We start from the raw sequence: 16027 nt of genomic DNA, 5'->3' as shown, positions 1-16027 counted from the left end.
AGGCTCTTTCGGCTCCGGGCAGCCTGTCCTCACACAGACCCAGCCGTGTCCTGAGTAGAACATGCCCCGTTTTTATAAACTAGGGAGGAAAGTCTTGCTCTGCGTCTGCACCCCCACCCCCGCAGCTTCCCACAGGTCCCAGTGGGCAGGGTTTGTTCCGTGCACCCCCTCAGCTGCAGGAGAGGCTGGGAAACAGGTGTTGGGGGTCCTTTGTCGGGAAGGCGCCGTGATGGGACTGGGAACGCATGGCCCTTAGGACGAGGGCGCAGGGCGACTGGAGCACGTGATCGTCATTCCTCTTGTTGACGCGTTTTCACGATTTGTGTGTGCGTGTGCTTTAAACTTATTTTAAATTTATTTTACTGAAGTATAGTTGATTTACAATATTGTTTTAATTACTGCTACACAGCAAAGTGAGTCGGTTACGCACATGTATGCGTTTTTTTCATATTCTTTTCCATTATGGTTTAATCACAGGATATTGAATAGAGCTCCCCGGGCTGCACAGCACGCGCTCCCTGCTCATCTGTTCCACACGGAACAGCCTGCGTCTGCCCGTCCCTCGCTCCCAGTCTGTCCCTCCCCCACGAGTGTGTTTTAACTCCAGTTCTGAAGGAGAGACTCTCATTGGCCCTGCTCATATTTTTTTAAGCTTAAGTCCCTCCCCTGCCCCGGTCTAAGAAGAAATATTAAATGCAAAGGAAATAGACCTTAAAAGATTTTATCTTTTTTTTTTTTTTTCCTTTTCTAGGGCTGCTTCCCACGGCATATGGAGGTTCCCAGGCTAGGGGTCTAATTGGAGCTGTAGACCTCAGCCTACAGCAGCATCGCGGGATCCGAGCTGCACCTGCAACCTACACCACAGCTCACAGATCCTTAATCCACGGAGCAAGGCCAGGGATCGAACCCGCAACCTCATGGTTCTTAGTCGGATTCGTTACCCACTGCGCCACGACGGGAACTCCCACAGGCTCTTATTTTAATCTGTGCTCAGTTATGGATTAGCAGCCTTTGGGTCGGGTGTCCACCCAAGGGCAGGGAGGGGAGGACAGTGAGAGAAGCTCTAACTCTGTGTCTTGAGGCACAGATGTTGGCAGCTGCGGCCCACGGGAATGGGGGCTGCTGGAGGGGCCACGGTGGCCGCGGGGCGGCTGGCGGTTAGAACTTGTCCACGCCTTGAAGACGCGTCCTGGGCCCCTGCCCTGATGTCTTAGGGGATGAGGGAGCTGCGGTCTGGGGCGCTGTGGTCGGGAAGACAGCGTTAGGCGGCTGTGTATCTTCACAGGGTGGCTGGTTACCCCTCTGCCGGGTGGGCTGGACGCAGGGTGGCCGGAGACAGCAGGGAGTCTCCTCCTGGGAAGAGCTGTAAGTAGGCCAGACTCATCCTTAAAGACACAAGTAGAGCGGAACTGCCCAGGATTCAGTGGTGCTGGCGCATGAGTCACTTTCTGGAGCTTTGGGGCCTAAAACAGGCTCCCCCCTTCCTGGGCGGCCAACAACACAAGTGGGCTTCAAGCTCGGATGAGGATGTGCGGGGCTCTCGAAGCTGGGGACGCCCCTGGGGCCTCGGTGAGCGAGACTAAGGCCGCGGTCCCCTGTCCTGGGAGCAGAGCTGTGCGCAGACCAGGTCTGTGTGCCCTGCGCCTCGTAAGCCGACCCCTGAGATGCTGAGGTTTACGGTCAAGAGAGGGTCTGCTCACAGGGCAGCCAAGCGGAGCCGGGAGCTGGCTCAGCTCTGCCTCCCTGGAGGCAGGGGTGGGGTATCAACGGAACGGGCGGGATGGCCTCGGGTGGGGGGAACGGTGGGCGGCGGCGGCGGAGTGAGAGGAGGTCCTGGGTTAAGGGTTGTACATATTCCAGCTGGAGCTGGGCCTCTCTAGCCTCTGATGCCCAGAGGCCATTCGTTGGACATCTTCGCAGGCCCCTTTTTAGGCTCAGGGGTTCCCACCAGCCACAGCGGGGCTGTGTGATGCTGGGAAGGCACGCAGTTCAAGAGAGGAAAGAAGAAACACCGGAAGCGAACTTAAGCCGTGAAGGCAGTTTGTTAGCAAAGCGGTGTTTACAAGCTGTCCCCTTAGCTGTCCTGTAAGGTCCGTGCAAGGACTTCTCTGAGTTATCAGCTTCTGTGACCTCCACGGGGCCCACCCGGTGTCATTGTCTGTGACTGAACTCTGGGCTTGACCTTAGACAGTTGGTGGAGCGGAGCTTGGCTTGGGCTCCTGTGTAGGAAAGTTTCCTGGAGCCCAAGGCGAGCAGGGGTCATGGACCACGGCCTGCAGCGCAGCCTCAGTGAGGCTGTCCTGTGCGATCAGAGCAGCGCGACCTTCTTCATGCTTTGGCCGATGGGTCCAAGCTCAGGGTGAGGAAGCTGCGGCCCAGGCTGGAGGCTGCGGCATCTCTGCCGTGACGGGCCTGGAGCTGGGCTCCAGAAAGGGGCCCCCTCCTTCTCGCCGCAGGTCCTTCCTAGGCCTGTGGTGTAACCCTCGGGGACAGGGGAGCCCATGAGGGGCTGCTCAGCCGGTTTCCAGCAGGCGCTGCAGGGCTGCGGTCAGCCAGCTGGGAGGGGGCAGGTTCTGGACGGGTGCCCAGGCAGTGCCAGAGCCGCGGGGTCTCCACATGGCCCAGCTCCGGGCGTCTCTGAGTCTGGCACACTCTCCTCACCTGCAGGGCGCTGACCTGTGCGTGTTGAATGTCTCTGATGTTGCTGGGGGTGGGGGGGGGGTGGTAACAGACCCGAGGCTCCCAGCGCTGAAGGTGAAGGCGGAGGAAAGGCGGGCAACCCCAGCGGAAAGCGAGGGCAGAGCCTGGGCTCCGGGTGAGCGGCGAGCTCGGCAGAGACCCTCTGGAGGGGCTGTATCCTGTGCCCCCCTCTGGAAGCGGGCTTCGGGGGGCGGGCCTGGCCTCCCAAGGAACCCGGGCTTTGCTCGGCCAGGCTGCAGGCGTCCAGGGAGGAGGGAAGGGAACGAGGCAGGGCCGAGTCACAAGGCCAGCTCTCTGCCCCTGGCCTGTGGCTCTGGGTGAACCTCTTTCCCCTCCTCTGGGGCTCAGTGTCCTGAAGGGACAGCTGGGTGACAGTCGGGCTCTCGGATCTGCAGCCCATTGAGGGCTGTAGAGCAGGCCCTGGTGGGCACCAGCCTTTGCCTTTCCCGGTCTGGGTGGAGACACGTGGGGGAGCCTCTTGAGGGGCAGCTGCCCTGTCAGGGCCAAGGCCTTGATCCCTGGAACGGTGAAAGGGGACGGACAGCCTGGCTGGTCTAGGGAAGCGAGGCCCCCTCTAGGCTGTGGGCTCCCCTGTGTCAGACTGTCCCTCAGCTCAGGTGCCCGCAGCCACCTTCTTGACGTCTCTCCAGAGACGGAGAGCAGGCCTGGAGGGCACACGGCCACCCCCCTCATCAGCTCAGCCGCCTTGTCACAGAGGGCTGCTCTTCAGCCCCAGTGCCTCCAGCAGAGCCCTGCTTCCCGCCAGACCCAGCCTGCAGCCTTTCCTTTGGGCCAGAGAAGCAGGTCTGTTCACCGTATTGAAGGGAAGGGTGGGGAAGAGGCTGTTTTATGAGTTAGAAGTGGTGACCTTGAGTTTCCCGGGCCTGCGACCCGCCTCTGGGTCTCCATTCGCTGACAAGGTGTGTGCGCCTCAAACACGTTCCTTTGGGAAAGTTACAGGCAGGAGTTGTATAGGAAAACCTTTCCCCGAGGATCTTAAGAGACAGGCCATTTGGGGATCGGTTTTCAAGAAGAAAAGGAGAACCTATGTGAGCCAATTTCCAGTGGCTCCCCCCCCCCCACCCCCAGCAGGTGTGAACCCAAACGAGGGCTCAGGACCGCTGCCCTGGGGCAGGGTCTGTCTCTGTGCAGTACTGGAAGGAGCCACTGGGTGGCAGTCAGGGACAAACGCCGCACCGTCTAAAGCCCAGGGAAGAGAGGGTCGGGGCTTCACAGGAGAGAGAGAGCTCCCCACCGCCGCCCCCGCCCCCGCCCCCGGTTAGAAAAGGTGACCTAAGCTGCCCCCGTCGGTGCAGCTGCTGGGCCGTGCACCCGAGTCGGCTGCTGGCAGAGAGCAGTCTTTCCCATTTTCCTTGGAACCTGTGTGGACAGAGGGCAGGCGCTGTTGGTGGGGGGGAGAGGGCTGGGGGCGGGGCGGGGAGCGGAGACCCCACCTTCCGCTGTCGAAGGCGGAGGGACCTCTCCCAGCTCCCCGGGTCCCAGTGCTTTGGCTGGCTCTCCATTTCCTGGCCCTGCGGCTGCCAGGCTCTGCCCTGGACGTCTCCTGCCCTCTGGGGCACCTTGAATCCGTTTTGACCTGGCACAGCACCCCAGACTGAAAACTTGGCAGTTTTAATCTTCCTGGATTTTATCCCCCCCGCCCGTATCTGACTAAATTTTAGAGATCTGACCCCTTTCAGACCTGACTTGGGACAATTTCAGTTCCTGAAAACCAGTGTTTATAAATGACCAAGAAAGTGCAAACACTGGTGAAAGAGCAAATAAATCCTTCCCCTGAATTTCCTGCTTCAGGCCCAGGGGACACAGTGGGCCATGTTGCCGGGTTAGCAGGACTGGGGGTCTGAGCTGGGGACCCCGCCCACTGCGAGCGCTGCCAGTGGCCTGCTGCGCTTCCAGGCGCCCTGGCGGCGGGGAGGAATCCCCTCGCAGGCACAGGCTCAGTGCCCAGCTCTCGGAGGAGTTCCTGTGTGTCTAACCTCTCAAACGGCGTCCTGAGCCCAGCTAGCTGCCTAGGCCTCAGCCTGCAGTCGCTGGATTCGGTGCAGCCGGCAGGAGGTGCACATCTGGGAACCCCACCCCCAGCCATTCCCACGCATAGGTGGGAGTCCAGCCAGATACATCACTCTCCGGGGGCCCTCCTGGACCCTGGCATGAGGAGCAGGGCAGGCCGTAGGAGTCCCCCTGAGCTAACCTGGCCACTCTTGGCTGTGTTTTTACTCCCCAGATGCTCAGTTGCCTGCCCTTTGGCCTTAGCTGGCTGCCTGGTGTTCCAGACGGTAATGAGTTGAGTCTGGCTGAAGGGAGTGGCTTTGGGGAGTCCCCCAGGGGCTGTGGGGTCACTGTAAGGACTCCTGTTGGCGTCCCCTGTGTGGTTCCTGAAAGCCTCTCTCCCCTGAGTGATGGAGCCAGGGCGTCCCTGAGATGACCCCACAGGGGCAGCACAAGAGAAGCAGGACCACCCCATCGGCCCGAACAGGGGCAGCCTAAGCCTATCCAAGTAACCGCTCAGACCGGATAAAACCCAGACTTTTGCTGTCTTGTGGGAGTCGTGGATCATTTTGATAATCTGATGAAAACCATTTCAGAGAAATGATTTATGGCTACCCCTGGAGCTTTGTATACATTCTGTGAACATAGGGGCCCGTCCGATCCCCCGAAGGCCCTCCCGCCTCTGTGAGGAGCCCCTGGGCTGGGATGGCTTCTGAGTGAGGGGGTGCAGCGTGGGTTTGCTCCTAGGCCTTTGGGGGGCTATTTTGCGGATTTTTTTTTTTTTTTTAAGGGTCGCGCCTGAGGTTCCCAGGCTAGGGGTCCAATCGGAGCTACAGCTGTCAGTCTGCACCACAGCCACAGCAACATCAGATCCGAGCCTCGTTTGTGACCTGCACCACCGCTCACAGCAGCGCCGGATCCTTCACCCACTGAGCGAGGCCAGGGATTGAATCTGCAACCTCGTGGTTCCTAGTTGGATTCGTTTCCGCTGCGCCACGACGGGAACTCCTTGTGGAATTTTGAGTTGAGTTTCAATATGACATTTACTTTGGGGTTTCAAGAAAAAGGCTGAGGTAAGAATTGCTACTTAAGGAGACCATAAAAATATGTCAAGAATTTAACTGCAAGTTGGATTCCCTCCTCTCCCTCCCCCTTGCCCGGTTCATGACACAGGAGTTGAGCTGATAGATGAAGTTGGCCTTGTCTTTTCCTGAGTCCAGCATTTTCACCCAGGGAAACTCATTTCCTCTGAGAAGAATTTTAGGCTTATCTTGCTAGTCCGACTGAGCCTCATTCCTTCCAAGAATGCTGACGTACCCACTGTGTGCCAAGAATCGTTCAGATGCAGAGACTAGAGGAGTGAATCGGGCTCGGATACGCAGTCCTGCAGTGTGGCCAGGCGGTCAGGTGTGTCAGCGGCTGAGGTTTGGTACCACAGGGCAGGTGGAGGTGTGGGGAGGGCGCGGGGGCTGGGGGGCCAGCTCCTCACAGGCAGAGGTGGCCCTGTCGCTGTCTGGGCCCCTCTTTGCTCCTCTCACACTAGAACCCACCGAAGGCCGCCGAGCCCCAGCCAGGGTGTGCCCGCCTCTCCCTGTCCAGCCTCCAAGTCGGCTCTCCTGCCTCTTCCTCCACGGAGGCGTGGAAACGCCTTCATCCACACCCCGTGAGAAGCCCCCGCTTGCCCAGGGCAGGAAGCTGCCCCCAGTTGCCTCGGATGCTGGGCAGATGGATCTCGGCCACATGGTTTTCATTTGACTTTCTCAGGTTTTTATTCAGAAAACAGTCAAAGGCCTAGGCAGCCGGCAGCCTCGGCGGTCTTCCTCACCCACGCATCCTTTCCCAGTTCTGGGCGGGACGTCGGTGGGTGGGGCCCGGGCTTTGCTCTGGAACTGGGCCAGAGGCCAGAAGAAGGCTCTAGAGCTCAGGGCACGGGCAGCAGGGCCTGTTTCCTTTCTGGCCTCTGAGCTGGGTGTGTCTCCAGGAATTTACTCCTCCCTCGTGCCAGCTGCTGGCCAGAGCCCTCCTGCCGCCTCTGTGGTCTCTGTCGGCCGGGCCAGCCCGCCAAGGACCGTGCGTCTCTGCTTTGTCCCCGGGCCCTGCATCTGGGCCACAGCTGAAGCAGATGCTCAGGGGCAGGCAGGCGACACCCCACAGAGCCTCTCCTTGGGCTGGGAGTTGCAGGAACCCTCTGGTGACCCCCAAGGGCGCTGGGAAGGCCCACACACGCAGTCACAAGATGTGCCTCTGCAAGTCATTGAGGGCAGCGGAGCTCAGGGCGCTTGCCTGTAAGCGGGGTTCCCAGTGCACCCACATCAGAGACGCTTTCATAATCGCGCCGAGCGGAGGGCCTCGCGTTGAGGGCTGGGCCAGGGAGAAAGGCTGGTTTCAGGGGGGCTCTCAGAAGGTGGGGGTGTGAGGAACTGGGGGCAGCATGTGGGGTGCGCTGGAGAGGCCACTGGGAAAGCCAGCCTGTGACCCGTGGTGGGTGGAGGACACAGCTCCCAGGCTCCCACCGGAGCTCAAGGACCCAAGGCAGGTGACCTCACCTGGCTTGTGAAGTGGTTGGTTGGGAGTGGGGCCCGCCAGCGGGGTGGGCCTGGGACTTGACAGAAGTGGTACCCAGTCTGCCCCTGTGCGTGTCCCTGTGCAGAATGCACCCCCAGGGGGCCCCGTGGTGGTGGCTGGCCGTTGAGGTCCCCGGGGCTCAGCAGTGGACGGTCCCCCCCGCGCCCTGGACGGCAAACAGCCAGCAAGGGCCGGGAACCCAGACCCGAGCTGGTTCCGAGTCTGCTCTTTTTTGGAAACAACAGGCTCCCGTCGGGGCACAGCCGCGGCGGCCTGGAGAAGGGGCGGGTGTGGGCTGCCGGCGGGGGTCAGGCTGTGTGTGGGAACCGGCAGCTCTTCCAAGAGCAGCACCTATTTTTAGTCCTCTCCCCAGTCCCGAATAAACTGAGAGCAGCTGGGAGCCTGTGGGTAAACGCGGAGCGGAGCAGAGACAGGAAACCGGGGTCTCGCCGTAATGAGTTCCAGCCCCGCCGGGAGGGGGAAGCCAGACGCGGACTTCTCTCCAGGACTGTCTCCCTCTGGCAGGCTCTGGTAGTATCACCGAGGAGAACCTTCCCGTGTGCGTGCGCGCGCGCGTGTGTGTGTGTGTGTGTGTGTGTGTGTGTTTACAAGCCCCGTCCAAGTCTGTCCTTCCCCCGCCCTGCGCTAGGTCCCCCGCTCTTGCAGGCTCAGCGTCCCGAGCTGGTGCCGCTGGGGGCGGCGGGGGCGGGTGCAGGAGCCGCACGGTCTGGTCTGAGCCGCTGGGTCTCTGAAACTGTTTCGGGAAAAGGCTGAAGGACACAGGCCAGGGGAGTTGGGGAAACAGGCACCCAGCTTGGCGTCCCCGAGGGGTGGGGGCGGGGGGCGGAGGCAGGGACGAGAAGAGGGGTTGGTCTCGGGCCAGAAAAAGGGCTTTTTCCAAGCAGGGCCGCTAGCTGCTGACATGGGTGGTCAGCATGGATGGGGACATTGACGTGTACAAGCATTTCGCGTGGCTCAAGAGGGTAAGTGCGGCGGCTTTGTCTGGGTCTCCGTGGAGATGCGCGGGGGGAGAGACGCTTGGGGGGGTGTCGGGGGAGGTGTTTGTCCGGCAGCCCTGTCCTGGCCAAGTGCTCCATGAGAATCTAATTATAGACACCAGGGAGAAAACAGTCGGCCGGCTTTGTTTCTCCTCTGACATTCTGCTGAATGAGCCTCTGTGCAGAAGGGCGAGAATGAAGTGAGGAAAGTTGGTTATTTTAACTCTGGCACTTGAACAGTTGAAGGCTCCAAACACTGACCGGAAAGAAAGGTGCATTGGCCTGAGGATGCCGAGAGCGAGCCGCTGCCTTTCAGATGCCCTGGGTCCGGCCGTTTCTGGCTTCTCTGCTCTGATGTTATCCCGTGTGGGCATTAGCCTGCTGTCAGCCCAGGGAGCCTAGGCATTTCTGGGGGAGGCTCCGGGAGGCCTCTTCTGGGCACTTTGCAGAGGCCAGGGCTTTGTTTGGCCGCATGTTGTTCCTGCGGTCTCTCTGGAGGATGAGGGCGGGTGTGTGGGGTGCTGGTGGATGACTACGGGGGATGGACCAGCCTCTGCCCACTCAGGAGCCCAGCTCCTTCCTCGTTGTCACCATTGTTGAACTGGCAAAGACGGGGGCCCAGTGTGATGCATTTTCATGCTGGGCTGAGTGTTTCAGAGGCAGGAACCAGCAAAAGCAGCCGACAGATAAGAGATCTGACATTGTAGCTGTAGGAGAACAGGAGGGACAGGAAGCGTTTGCCTTGAAAGGTTCCCCCCCCTCGCCCTACCCCCAGGACTGCTGGCTCTTGTGTACACCCTCTGCAGCTCTCAGTCAGCAAATGTTTATCGAGTTCCGGGTACTGGTTGTCCAGGGTGAGCAAAAAGTAGAACGGGTCTCTGCTCTTGTGAATCTGGAGCTGATGCCTGGGAGCCCTGGTTAAGCCACCCAGGAAATAAACCTGAAACTTACAAGTGGATGAGGGCAGCCAGGCCGAGCCCCTGTCACTGGCCCTCATCCAGGGCTATGGCTGTTGAGAAGAGCCGTCAGGGAGCCCTCTTTGAGGAAGTACCACTTCCCTGAAACCTGAAGGAGAAGCAGGACTGAGTCGGGTCTGAGCTCAGGGATGGAGGGAAAGGCGGGCGGGCGCCAGACCACACAGGACAGGGACGGCGGCCGCGAGGGCTGTGGGCAATGCGGTTTGTATAATGGGAGACTCAGAACAGGGAAGTGGCGTGAGATACGTTGGAGCATCTAATTTGTGTTTTAAGAAAATGACTCCATTGCGATGGGGTGCACAGCAAGCTGTGCTGCGAGAAGTGAGGCAAGTGGAGCGAATTAGAGAGGCTGAGGGCTTGGCGGGATCAATGCGTACAAACCCCTCGTTTGAAAAGCGCACGAGAGCATGGCTCGGTGCCTCGTGGCTGTTAGTGTGCTGGCGGCTGGCGGTGCGGCCTGAGCCTGACCCTGTTCTCCGGCTCCCAGTCCAGTTCTCTTTCCTCATTTCTTCGGCCAAATGTGTAGAAAATTGTGGATTTAGAATCCAGCAGAAATCCTGTCTGCTCAGCCCCTGCTCAGCTTTGAGATGGGGCCACAGCCGCTCTCAGAGAGCCGAGGTAACCAGACATTTGGGCCAGGGTCCACATCCACTGTCTTAGGGACCAGAAAAGCCTTGTTGAAGAGGTGCTGGAGGAAATGGGTGAGAACGGCGCTTCCCGCCCCTTGGTCTCTATTCTCCCGCGTCCGGGCAGAGCTTTGTAACAGTGTGCCCGGGGTCCTAGGGGGCATACCCAGCGCGGGCGGAGCTTTGTAAACTGTGTGCCTGGGGTCCTAGGGGGCATACCCAGCCGCTGGGACAGATGCTCCACAGATCCAGCCCTGCGGAGGAACGAATTCTGCATGCGTTGCAATTGGCCTGAGACCCCGGCTGTGAGCTCTGTCCCTTGTGGACGGTTGGGAGTCTGCTGAGGGCAGCTCTAAGCATGGAAACCGCAGATCCCACCAGACTCAAAGATGACTCCAGCAAAACATTCTTCTTCTACTTTTAGAATTTTAGGGAGCATTAAAAAAAAAGAGTTCCTGTTGTGGCTCAGCAGGTTAAGAACCCAAGTAGTATCGGTGAGGATGCGGGTTCGATCCCCGGCCTCACTCAGTGGGTTAAGGATCCGGTGTTGCTGTGAGTTGTGGCAGATGTGGCTTGGATCCCGCATTCCTGTGGCTGTGGTGTAAGCCAGCAGCTGCAGCTCTGATTCGACCCTGGCCTGGGAACTTCCGTATGCCACAGGTTCGGCCCTAAAAAGAAAGAAAAATAAAGGCATACAGTATTCGATACATCATAGGCAGTATAACCAGCATCTTTCCTGTTCTCTGCTTGAAATACTACTGCCAGTTCTTAGAATCCCCCTTAAAAAAAAAAAAATCCTTTTTAAGGCCTGGGACTTGTTCTTCGTCTGAAAGAGAAAGCCCAGGCTTCTCTGCCTGCTTGGCCTTTAAGATGATTTTTTTTTTTTTTTTTTTTTTTTTTTTTAGGGCCACACCCATGGCGTATGGAGGTTCCCAGCCTAGGGGTCTAATCGGAGCCACAGCTGCCAGCCTACACCACAGCAACACCAAATCCGAGCCGGGTCTGCGACCTACACCACAGTTCACAGCAGCGCCGGATCCTTAACCCACTGAATGAGGCCAGGGATCAAACCTGCAACCTCATGGTTCCTACTCAGAATCATTTCTGCTGTGCCATGACAGGAACTCCTTTAAGACAATTTTAACCCCACCTCAACTTACCTTGTTAATTTCATCACTTATATCTCTTCTGATGAGCTGCCAAGGAGCTGCCCTGCCTGTTCTGAGCTTCCACCCCCGTGTCCTCCTCCTAGTTCCCACCTGGTCATCTGACTCCATCAGGGCCCCCCTTTTCCACCAGTCCTTTGCTGACCTCATCCCCGTAGTGGAGGGAGTGGCCGTCCGCCCCAGGCCTCATACTCCCCAGGTGTCGGCTCACCCACCCTTCTCACCTGCGTCCTTACGTGTAGGATGGCCGGGAGCACGTTTCCCTTAGCCCGCGTGTCTGAGGGTGGAAACACACCGTGTCTCTCTTGTCCCCGGGCAGAGGGGGTGGTTCCAGCAGAAGAGGTGTCTGGATGAGGTGTGACCTGCTAGGAGGCCAGGAGTCCTTGCCCTTGGACCAGTCCAGGAGGACAAAGCCTCGGAGGGAGACCTCTCTGGATCTGGGGTGGAGGGGGCGACGCCTATGGCTCAGAAGGCGCAGAGGAGGAGGAGGGGAAAGCACTTGCTCAGAGAAGACGCGGTTCATGGCCCTCGGGGGATGGGACACGGCCGTACTGTTGTCGTTAACATGCAGTTTGGCGTTTCCCTTGTGGCGCAGGGGGTTAAGCATCTGGCATCGTCACTGCAGTGTCTTGGGTCGCTGTGGCGCGGGATCGATCCCTGGCCTGGAAACTTGCATATGCTGCCAATGTGGCAAAAAACCCACAAAACACGCCGTTTGAAGTAAAGCCTTGGTTGGGCTCTTGGCTTTGCTGTACTTACTAGCTATGTGACCCCAGGTTGATAACCTCCAGTCCTGTTCTTCATCTGTAAAGTAGGGAAGCGGACCTGCCCCTTACAGGATTTATGAGCATCAGGGGAGATAACGTAAAAATGCTTAGCAGAGCAGCAGGCACGCCGAGGGTATTCAGTTAACTGCCATTGGCCGTTACCAGGAAGGGGCCACGGAAAGCAGCACAGGCGAAACCAGGTTGGCTCTCTCCTAGGAGTGCTGCTTAGGCCATGGCTCCTTCGGCACAGGCCCCTTCCCCATTCCAGGTCAAGGCTGCAAACCAAAGACCTACAAGGGGCAGCTTGGACCTCGGCCACTGTGAGTAGCCAGAGGCCCCAGTGGCCGCTGGCTCTGGGCAGTTTGGCTGTGGCTGCGGAAGAGAAGGCTGCCCAGAGCTGGTCCTCCAGCTCCTGCCCCAACAAACAGAGCCCTGGGAGTCTCCTGCCACAGCCTCTGCCCCTCAGCTGTTTGGTTCCTGACTCACAAACAGCCCACACCTGTCCTGCTCTGAGATCAGTGGCTCCAACGCACACAGTCATAAAAGAGCCTCTTAAAATAGCTCCAAGCAGGGGCTGTGGGGTCCACCCACTGCCCTCCGAGCAGGACTCGATTTTCTCAGGAACAGAAATCCCAGCATGGTGCACATCTTCACGTTGCCGCTGGCTTCTGGCGCGCTCAGGGTTGAGGCCAAATTCCAAACCAAAGGCACAGCCTGCCCTCCGAAAAGCCAAAACCGGAATCACCACGGCTCGGCCATGCGGCTGGCTTGGCTTCTGCATAGGATGGGCAGTGAGCTCAACCTGCCGACGTGAGGCCATGCTCAGGTGCTCAGGGGGTCCACCTGGTGGCCTGGCCTCTCGGGCCGGAGGAGCTAAAACGGTGTCCCAGCTCCTGAGCTCGCCTCGCCCTGGAGTCAGCCTGCAGTGAGGGTGGGCGTGGGCAGCTGCTTCTGCGAAAGCCCCTCCTCCTGGCTGGGCTGCGGGCACGAGTCCAGCAGCCAACTCCTTGGGTTTCATGGCGTTGCCATGAGCTGTGGTGTAGGTTGCAGACTCGGCTTGGATCCCACGTTGCTGTGGCGCTGGTGTAGGCCAATGGTTACAGCTCTGATTCGACCCCTTCATGGGTCAGACGTTGGACAATTGACTCAACCTCCCTGGGACTCCGTTTCCCTGACCGTAAAATCTGGATGAATCAGTACATGTGAAGTGCTCAGAAAACACTTCCTAGGTGTTGTGGCAGCAGGACCTCAGCCACTCCAGGCGGCTGCTGTTCACTCCAGAACCGCGTGCCCAACCTCAATTCTGGGCGGAGAGGGTTTTTAAGACCAGGAAGAGGATGCCAGCGGGTCTGGTTACTCAGAGGTACTCGGTGTCCCAGGTCCCTGAGGACCCATCCGTTTTTCAGCCAGAGCACCCAGCATACCCCTCATCACACTCCCAGGGTCATTTAGGAGCTAGAATTCTGCCTTCTCTGACCTCTTGCACCTGTGACTCTGATCCGCCAGCAGTTTGAAGAGGCCCGCGTGCCTCTTCCCCAGCAGGGTTTAACCAAGCAGTATCATAGCAGGGTCACTTGCTGAATAGCTTGCGGGTACTCCAGAGCTCCCCAGCCCTCGGGAGTCCTGGGAGCTGGCAGCAGCACCTGGGGTGGGGGAGGGCCCTTGTCCCATCCCGGCACTTCTCTTCCCGTCCTCTGTGTCACTCCGCTCTGTCACACTTTGCACCTGTCCCCGACCTTATGGTCCCCACCCACTTCACTGAAAACAATGGCCACACGTAGGTGAACCTCCCGTCTTTCCTCCACTTCACCACAAGTGTAAGAGTTCACAGCCAGCGTTTGCCAACTTCCTTTGGCTTCATGGGTCAGGAGTGCCTTCTGCGGGCCAAGGCTATTCCGTATCCTGTCCTCTTCACCTAATCCTGTACTGTGTTCTCTTGCTCTGGTCGTTTCTTTACTCTGCCTGCCTACTTGTCCCTTGTCCTGGCAGAAAATGTTTTTCCTTAATTCTTGGAGAAAACAAATCAAGACTGTCTCTGACCAGGTACTTGTCTCTCTGTGCTGCCTTAGATCCTGGCTTCCTTTCCCAACAGGAATCTTCAGATCAAGAGCAGGCTAAACCCTGGAGTTCCCGTCATGGCTCAGTGGTTAACGAATCCGACTAGGAACCATGAGGTTTACGGGTTCGATCCCTGGCCTCGCTCAGTGGATGAAGGATCCGGTGTTGCCGTGAGCTGTGGTGTAGGTTGCAGACTCGGCTCGGATCCCACGTTGCTGTGGCTGTGGTGTAGGCCAGTGGCTACAGCTCCGATTCTACCCCTAGCCTGGGAACCTCCATATGCCACTGGAGCAGCCCTAGAAAAGGCAAAAAGACAAAAAAAAAAAAAAAAGAAAGAAAAAGGCAGGCTAAACCCGCACTATCTCTCTTCTTTCCTGGTCACCCCAAACTCTCTTTCCACTGGCTTAGTCCCTAAGAAAGCTTTCAAGATCCTTCTATAATATTCTTTAAAAATTTTTTGTGATTGAAGTATAGTTGATTTACGATATTGTGTTCTACGGTATAGCAAAGTGATTCTCGTACACATATGTGTATTCATTTTCATACTCTTTTCCATTACGGTTTATCAAGGATGTTGAACACAGTTCCCTGTGCTGTAGACAGAGTAAGTCCTTGTTGTTTATCCATCTCTATATATTGTAGTTTGTAGGTGCTCATCCCAAACTCCCAATCCTTCCCTCCCCCTGGCAACCGCAAGTCTGTTATCTGTGTGTATGAGCCTGTTGCCTAGATAAGTTCCTTGGTGGTGTATTTTGGATTCTGCATATAAGCGATACTATATATTTGTCTTTTTCTTTCTGACTTAGTATGAGAATCTGTAGGTCCACTCATGTTGCTGCAAAGGATGTTATTTCATTCTTTTTTATGGCTGAATAATATTCCATTGTGTGTGTGTGTGTGTGTGTGTGTGTGTGTGTGTGTGTGTGTGTGTGTGTGTGTATGGATATGCCACATCGTTGTTTATTCATTTGTTGATGGATATTTAAGTTGTTTCCATGCCTTGGCTATTTTGAATAGTGCTGTTATGAATATGGGTGTGTGTGTATCTTTTCAAATTACAGTTTTGTCTGCATATATGCCAGGAATGGATCATAGGGCAACTGAATTTTTAGTTCTTTGAGGGACCTCCACGTCATTTTCCATAGTGGCTGCACCAACTTACATTCCCACCAACAGTGTGGACGGTTCCCTTTTCTCCACATCCTCTCTAGCATTTGTGATTTGTAGATTTTTAAATATTGGCCATTCTGACTGGTGTGAGGCGGTATGTTATTGTAGTTGCGATTTGCATTTTTCTAATATTTATTGACAGAGAACATGTTTTCCTGTGCCTACTGGCCATCTCTGTGTCTTTGGAGAAACGTCAGTTTAAGTCTTCTGCCCAATTTTTCATTGCGTTGTCCTTATTATGCATGAGTTGTTTGTATATTTTGGAGATGAAGCCCTTCCTCGTTGGCCCATCGTTTGCAAATGTTTTCTCCCATATTCTGTGGGCTGTCTTTTTGTTTATGGTTTCCTTTGCTGTGTAAAAGGTTCTAAGTTTGATTGGGTCTCATTTGTTCATTTTTGCTTTTATTTCTATTTCCTTGGAAGACTGACCTAAGAAAACATTAGTACAATTACTATCAGAGAATGTTTTGCCTGAGTTTTCTTCTAGGAGTTGTGGTGTCAAGTCTTATATTTAAGTCTTTATTTTTGAGTTTATTTTTGTGCGTGGTTCCAGGATGTGTTCTAACTTCATTGATTTCTATGTGGCTGTTCAGCTTTGCCAATACCACTAGCTGAAGAGTCTGTCTTTCCTCCGTTGCTGAAGATGAATTGACCATAGGTATGTGGGTTTATTTCTGGGCTCTCTAGTCTGTCTCATTGATTCAGATATCTGTTTTTATCATAAGTGGATGTTGAATTTTATCTAATGTATTTCCTGCATCTACATGTGATTTTATCTTTTTTGTTGTGCCCAATAACAGTGATTTGCATATGTTGAACCATCCTTGTGATTTGGTTGTGGTATATGATCTTTTTGATGCAATGCTGGATTTGGTTTGCTAATATTTTGAGAGTTTTTGCATCTATATTTGATCAGATAATGGCCTGTAAAATTTTTTTTTTTTCTCCAGTAGTGTCTTTGGTTTTGGTATCAGGGTGACGGTGGCTCAT

The 16027-nt window shown here is 56.2% G+C and overlaps 1 protein-coding gene across 45 annotated transcripts in view; it reads left to right on the top strand.

Annotated features, from left to right (window-relative positions):
• The window catches only part of PPFIBP2 (PPFIA binding protein 2), a 153290-nt gene that overhangs the window by 53963 nt on the left and 83300 nt on the right, over window positions 1-16027 (top strand). For 10 of the 45 annotated variants that reach the window (XM_084974858.1, XM_084974853.1, XM_084974852.1 and 7 more), the window contains exons 1-2: window positions 7686-7806; window positions 8181-8258. The exons of 24 other annotated variants lie outside the window; for them this stretch is intronic. In XM_084974858.1, coding sequence (XP_084830984.1) covers window positions 8211-8258 — 48 coding nt within the window. In that variant the 5' untranslated portion in view covers window positions 7686-7806; window positions 8181-8210. Of the gene's footprint in view, window positions 1-6795; window positions 6996-7685; window positions 8259-16027 lie in introns of those variants that run through there. 11 more of the 45 variants (XM_084974864.1, XM_084974859.1, XM_084974854.1 and 8 more) reach the window with 5 other exon arrangements.

The sequence above is a fragment of the Sus scrofa genome, chromosome 9 (assembly GCF_054392235.1).
Source record: "Sus scrofa isolate SSC_HxYL_T2T_F1_AM1 chromosome 9, Sscrofa_HxYL_maternal_Yorkshire_Landrace_v2.0, whole genome shotgun sequence".
NCBI classification, from domain to species: domain Eukaryota; kingdom Metazoa; phylum Chordata; class Mammalia; order Artiodactyla; family Suidae; genus Sus; species Sus scrofa.
Note: the sequence above shows the minus strand (reverse complement) of the source record. Positions and strands in the feature narration are given on the sequence as shown.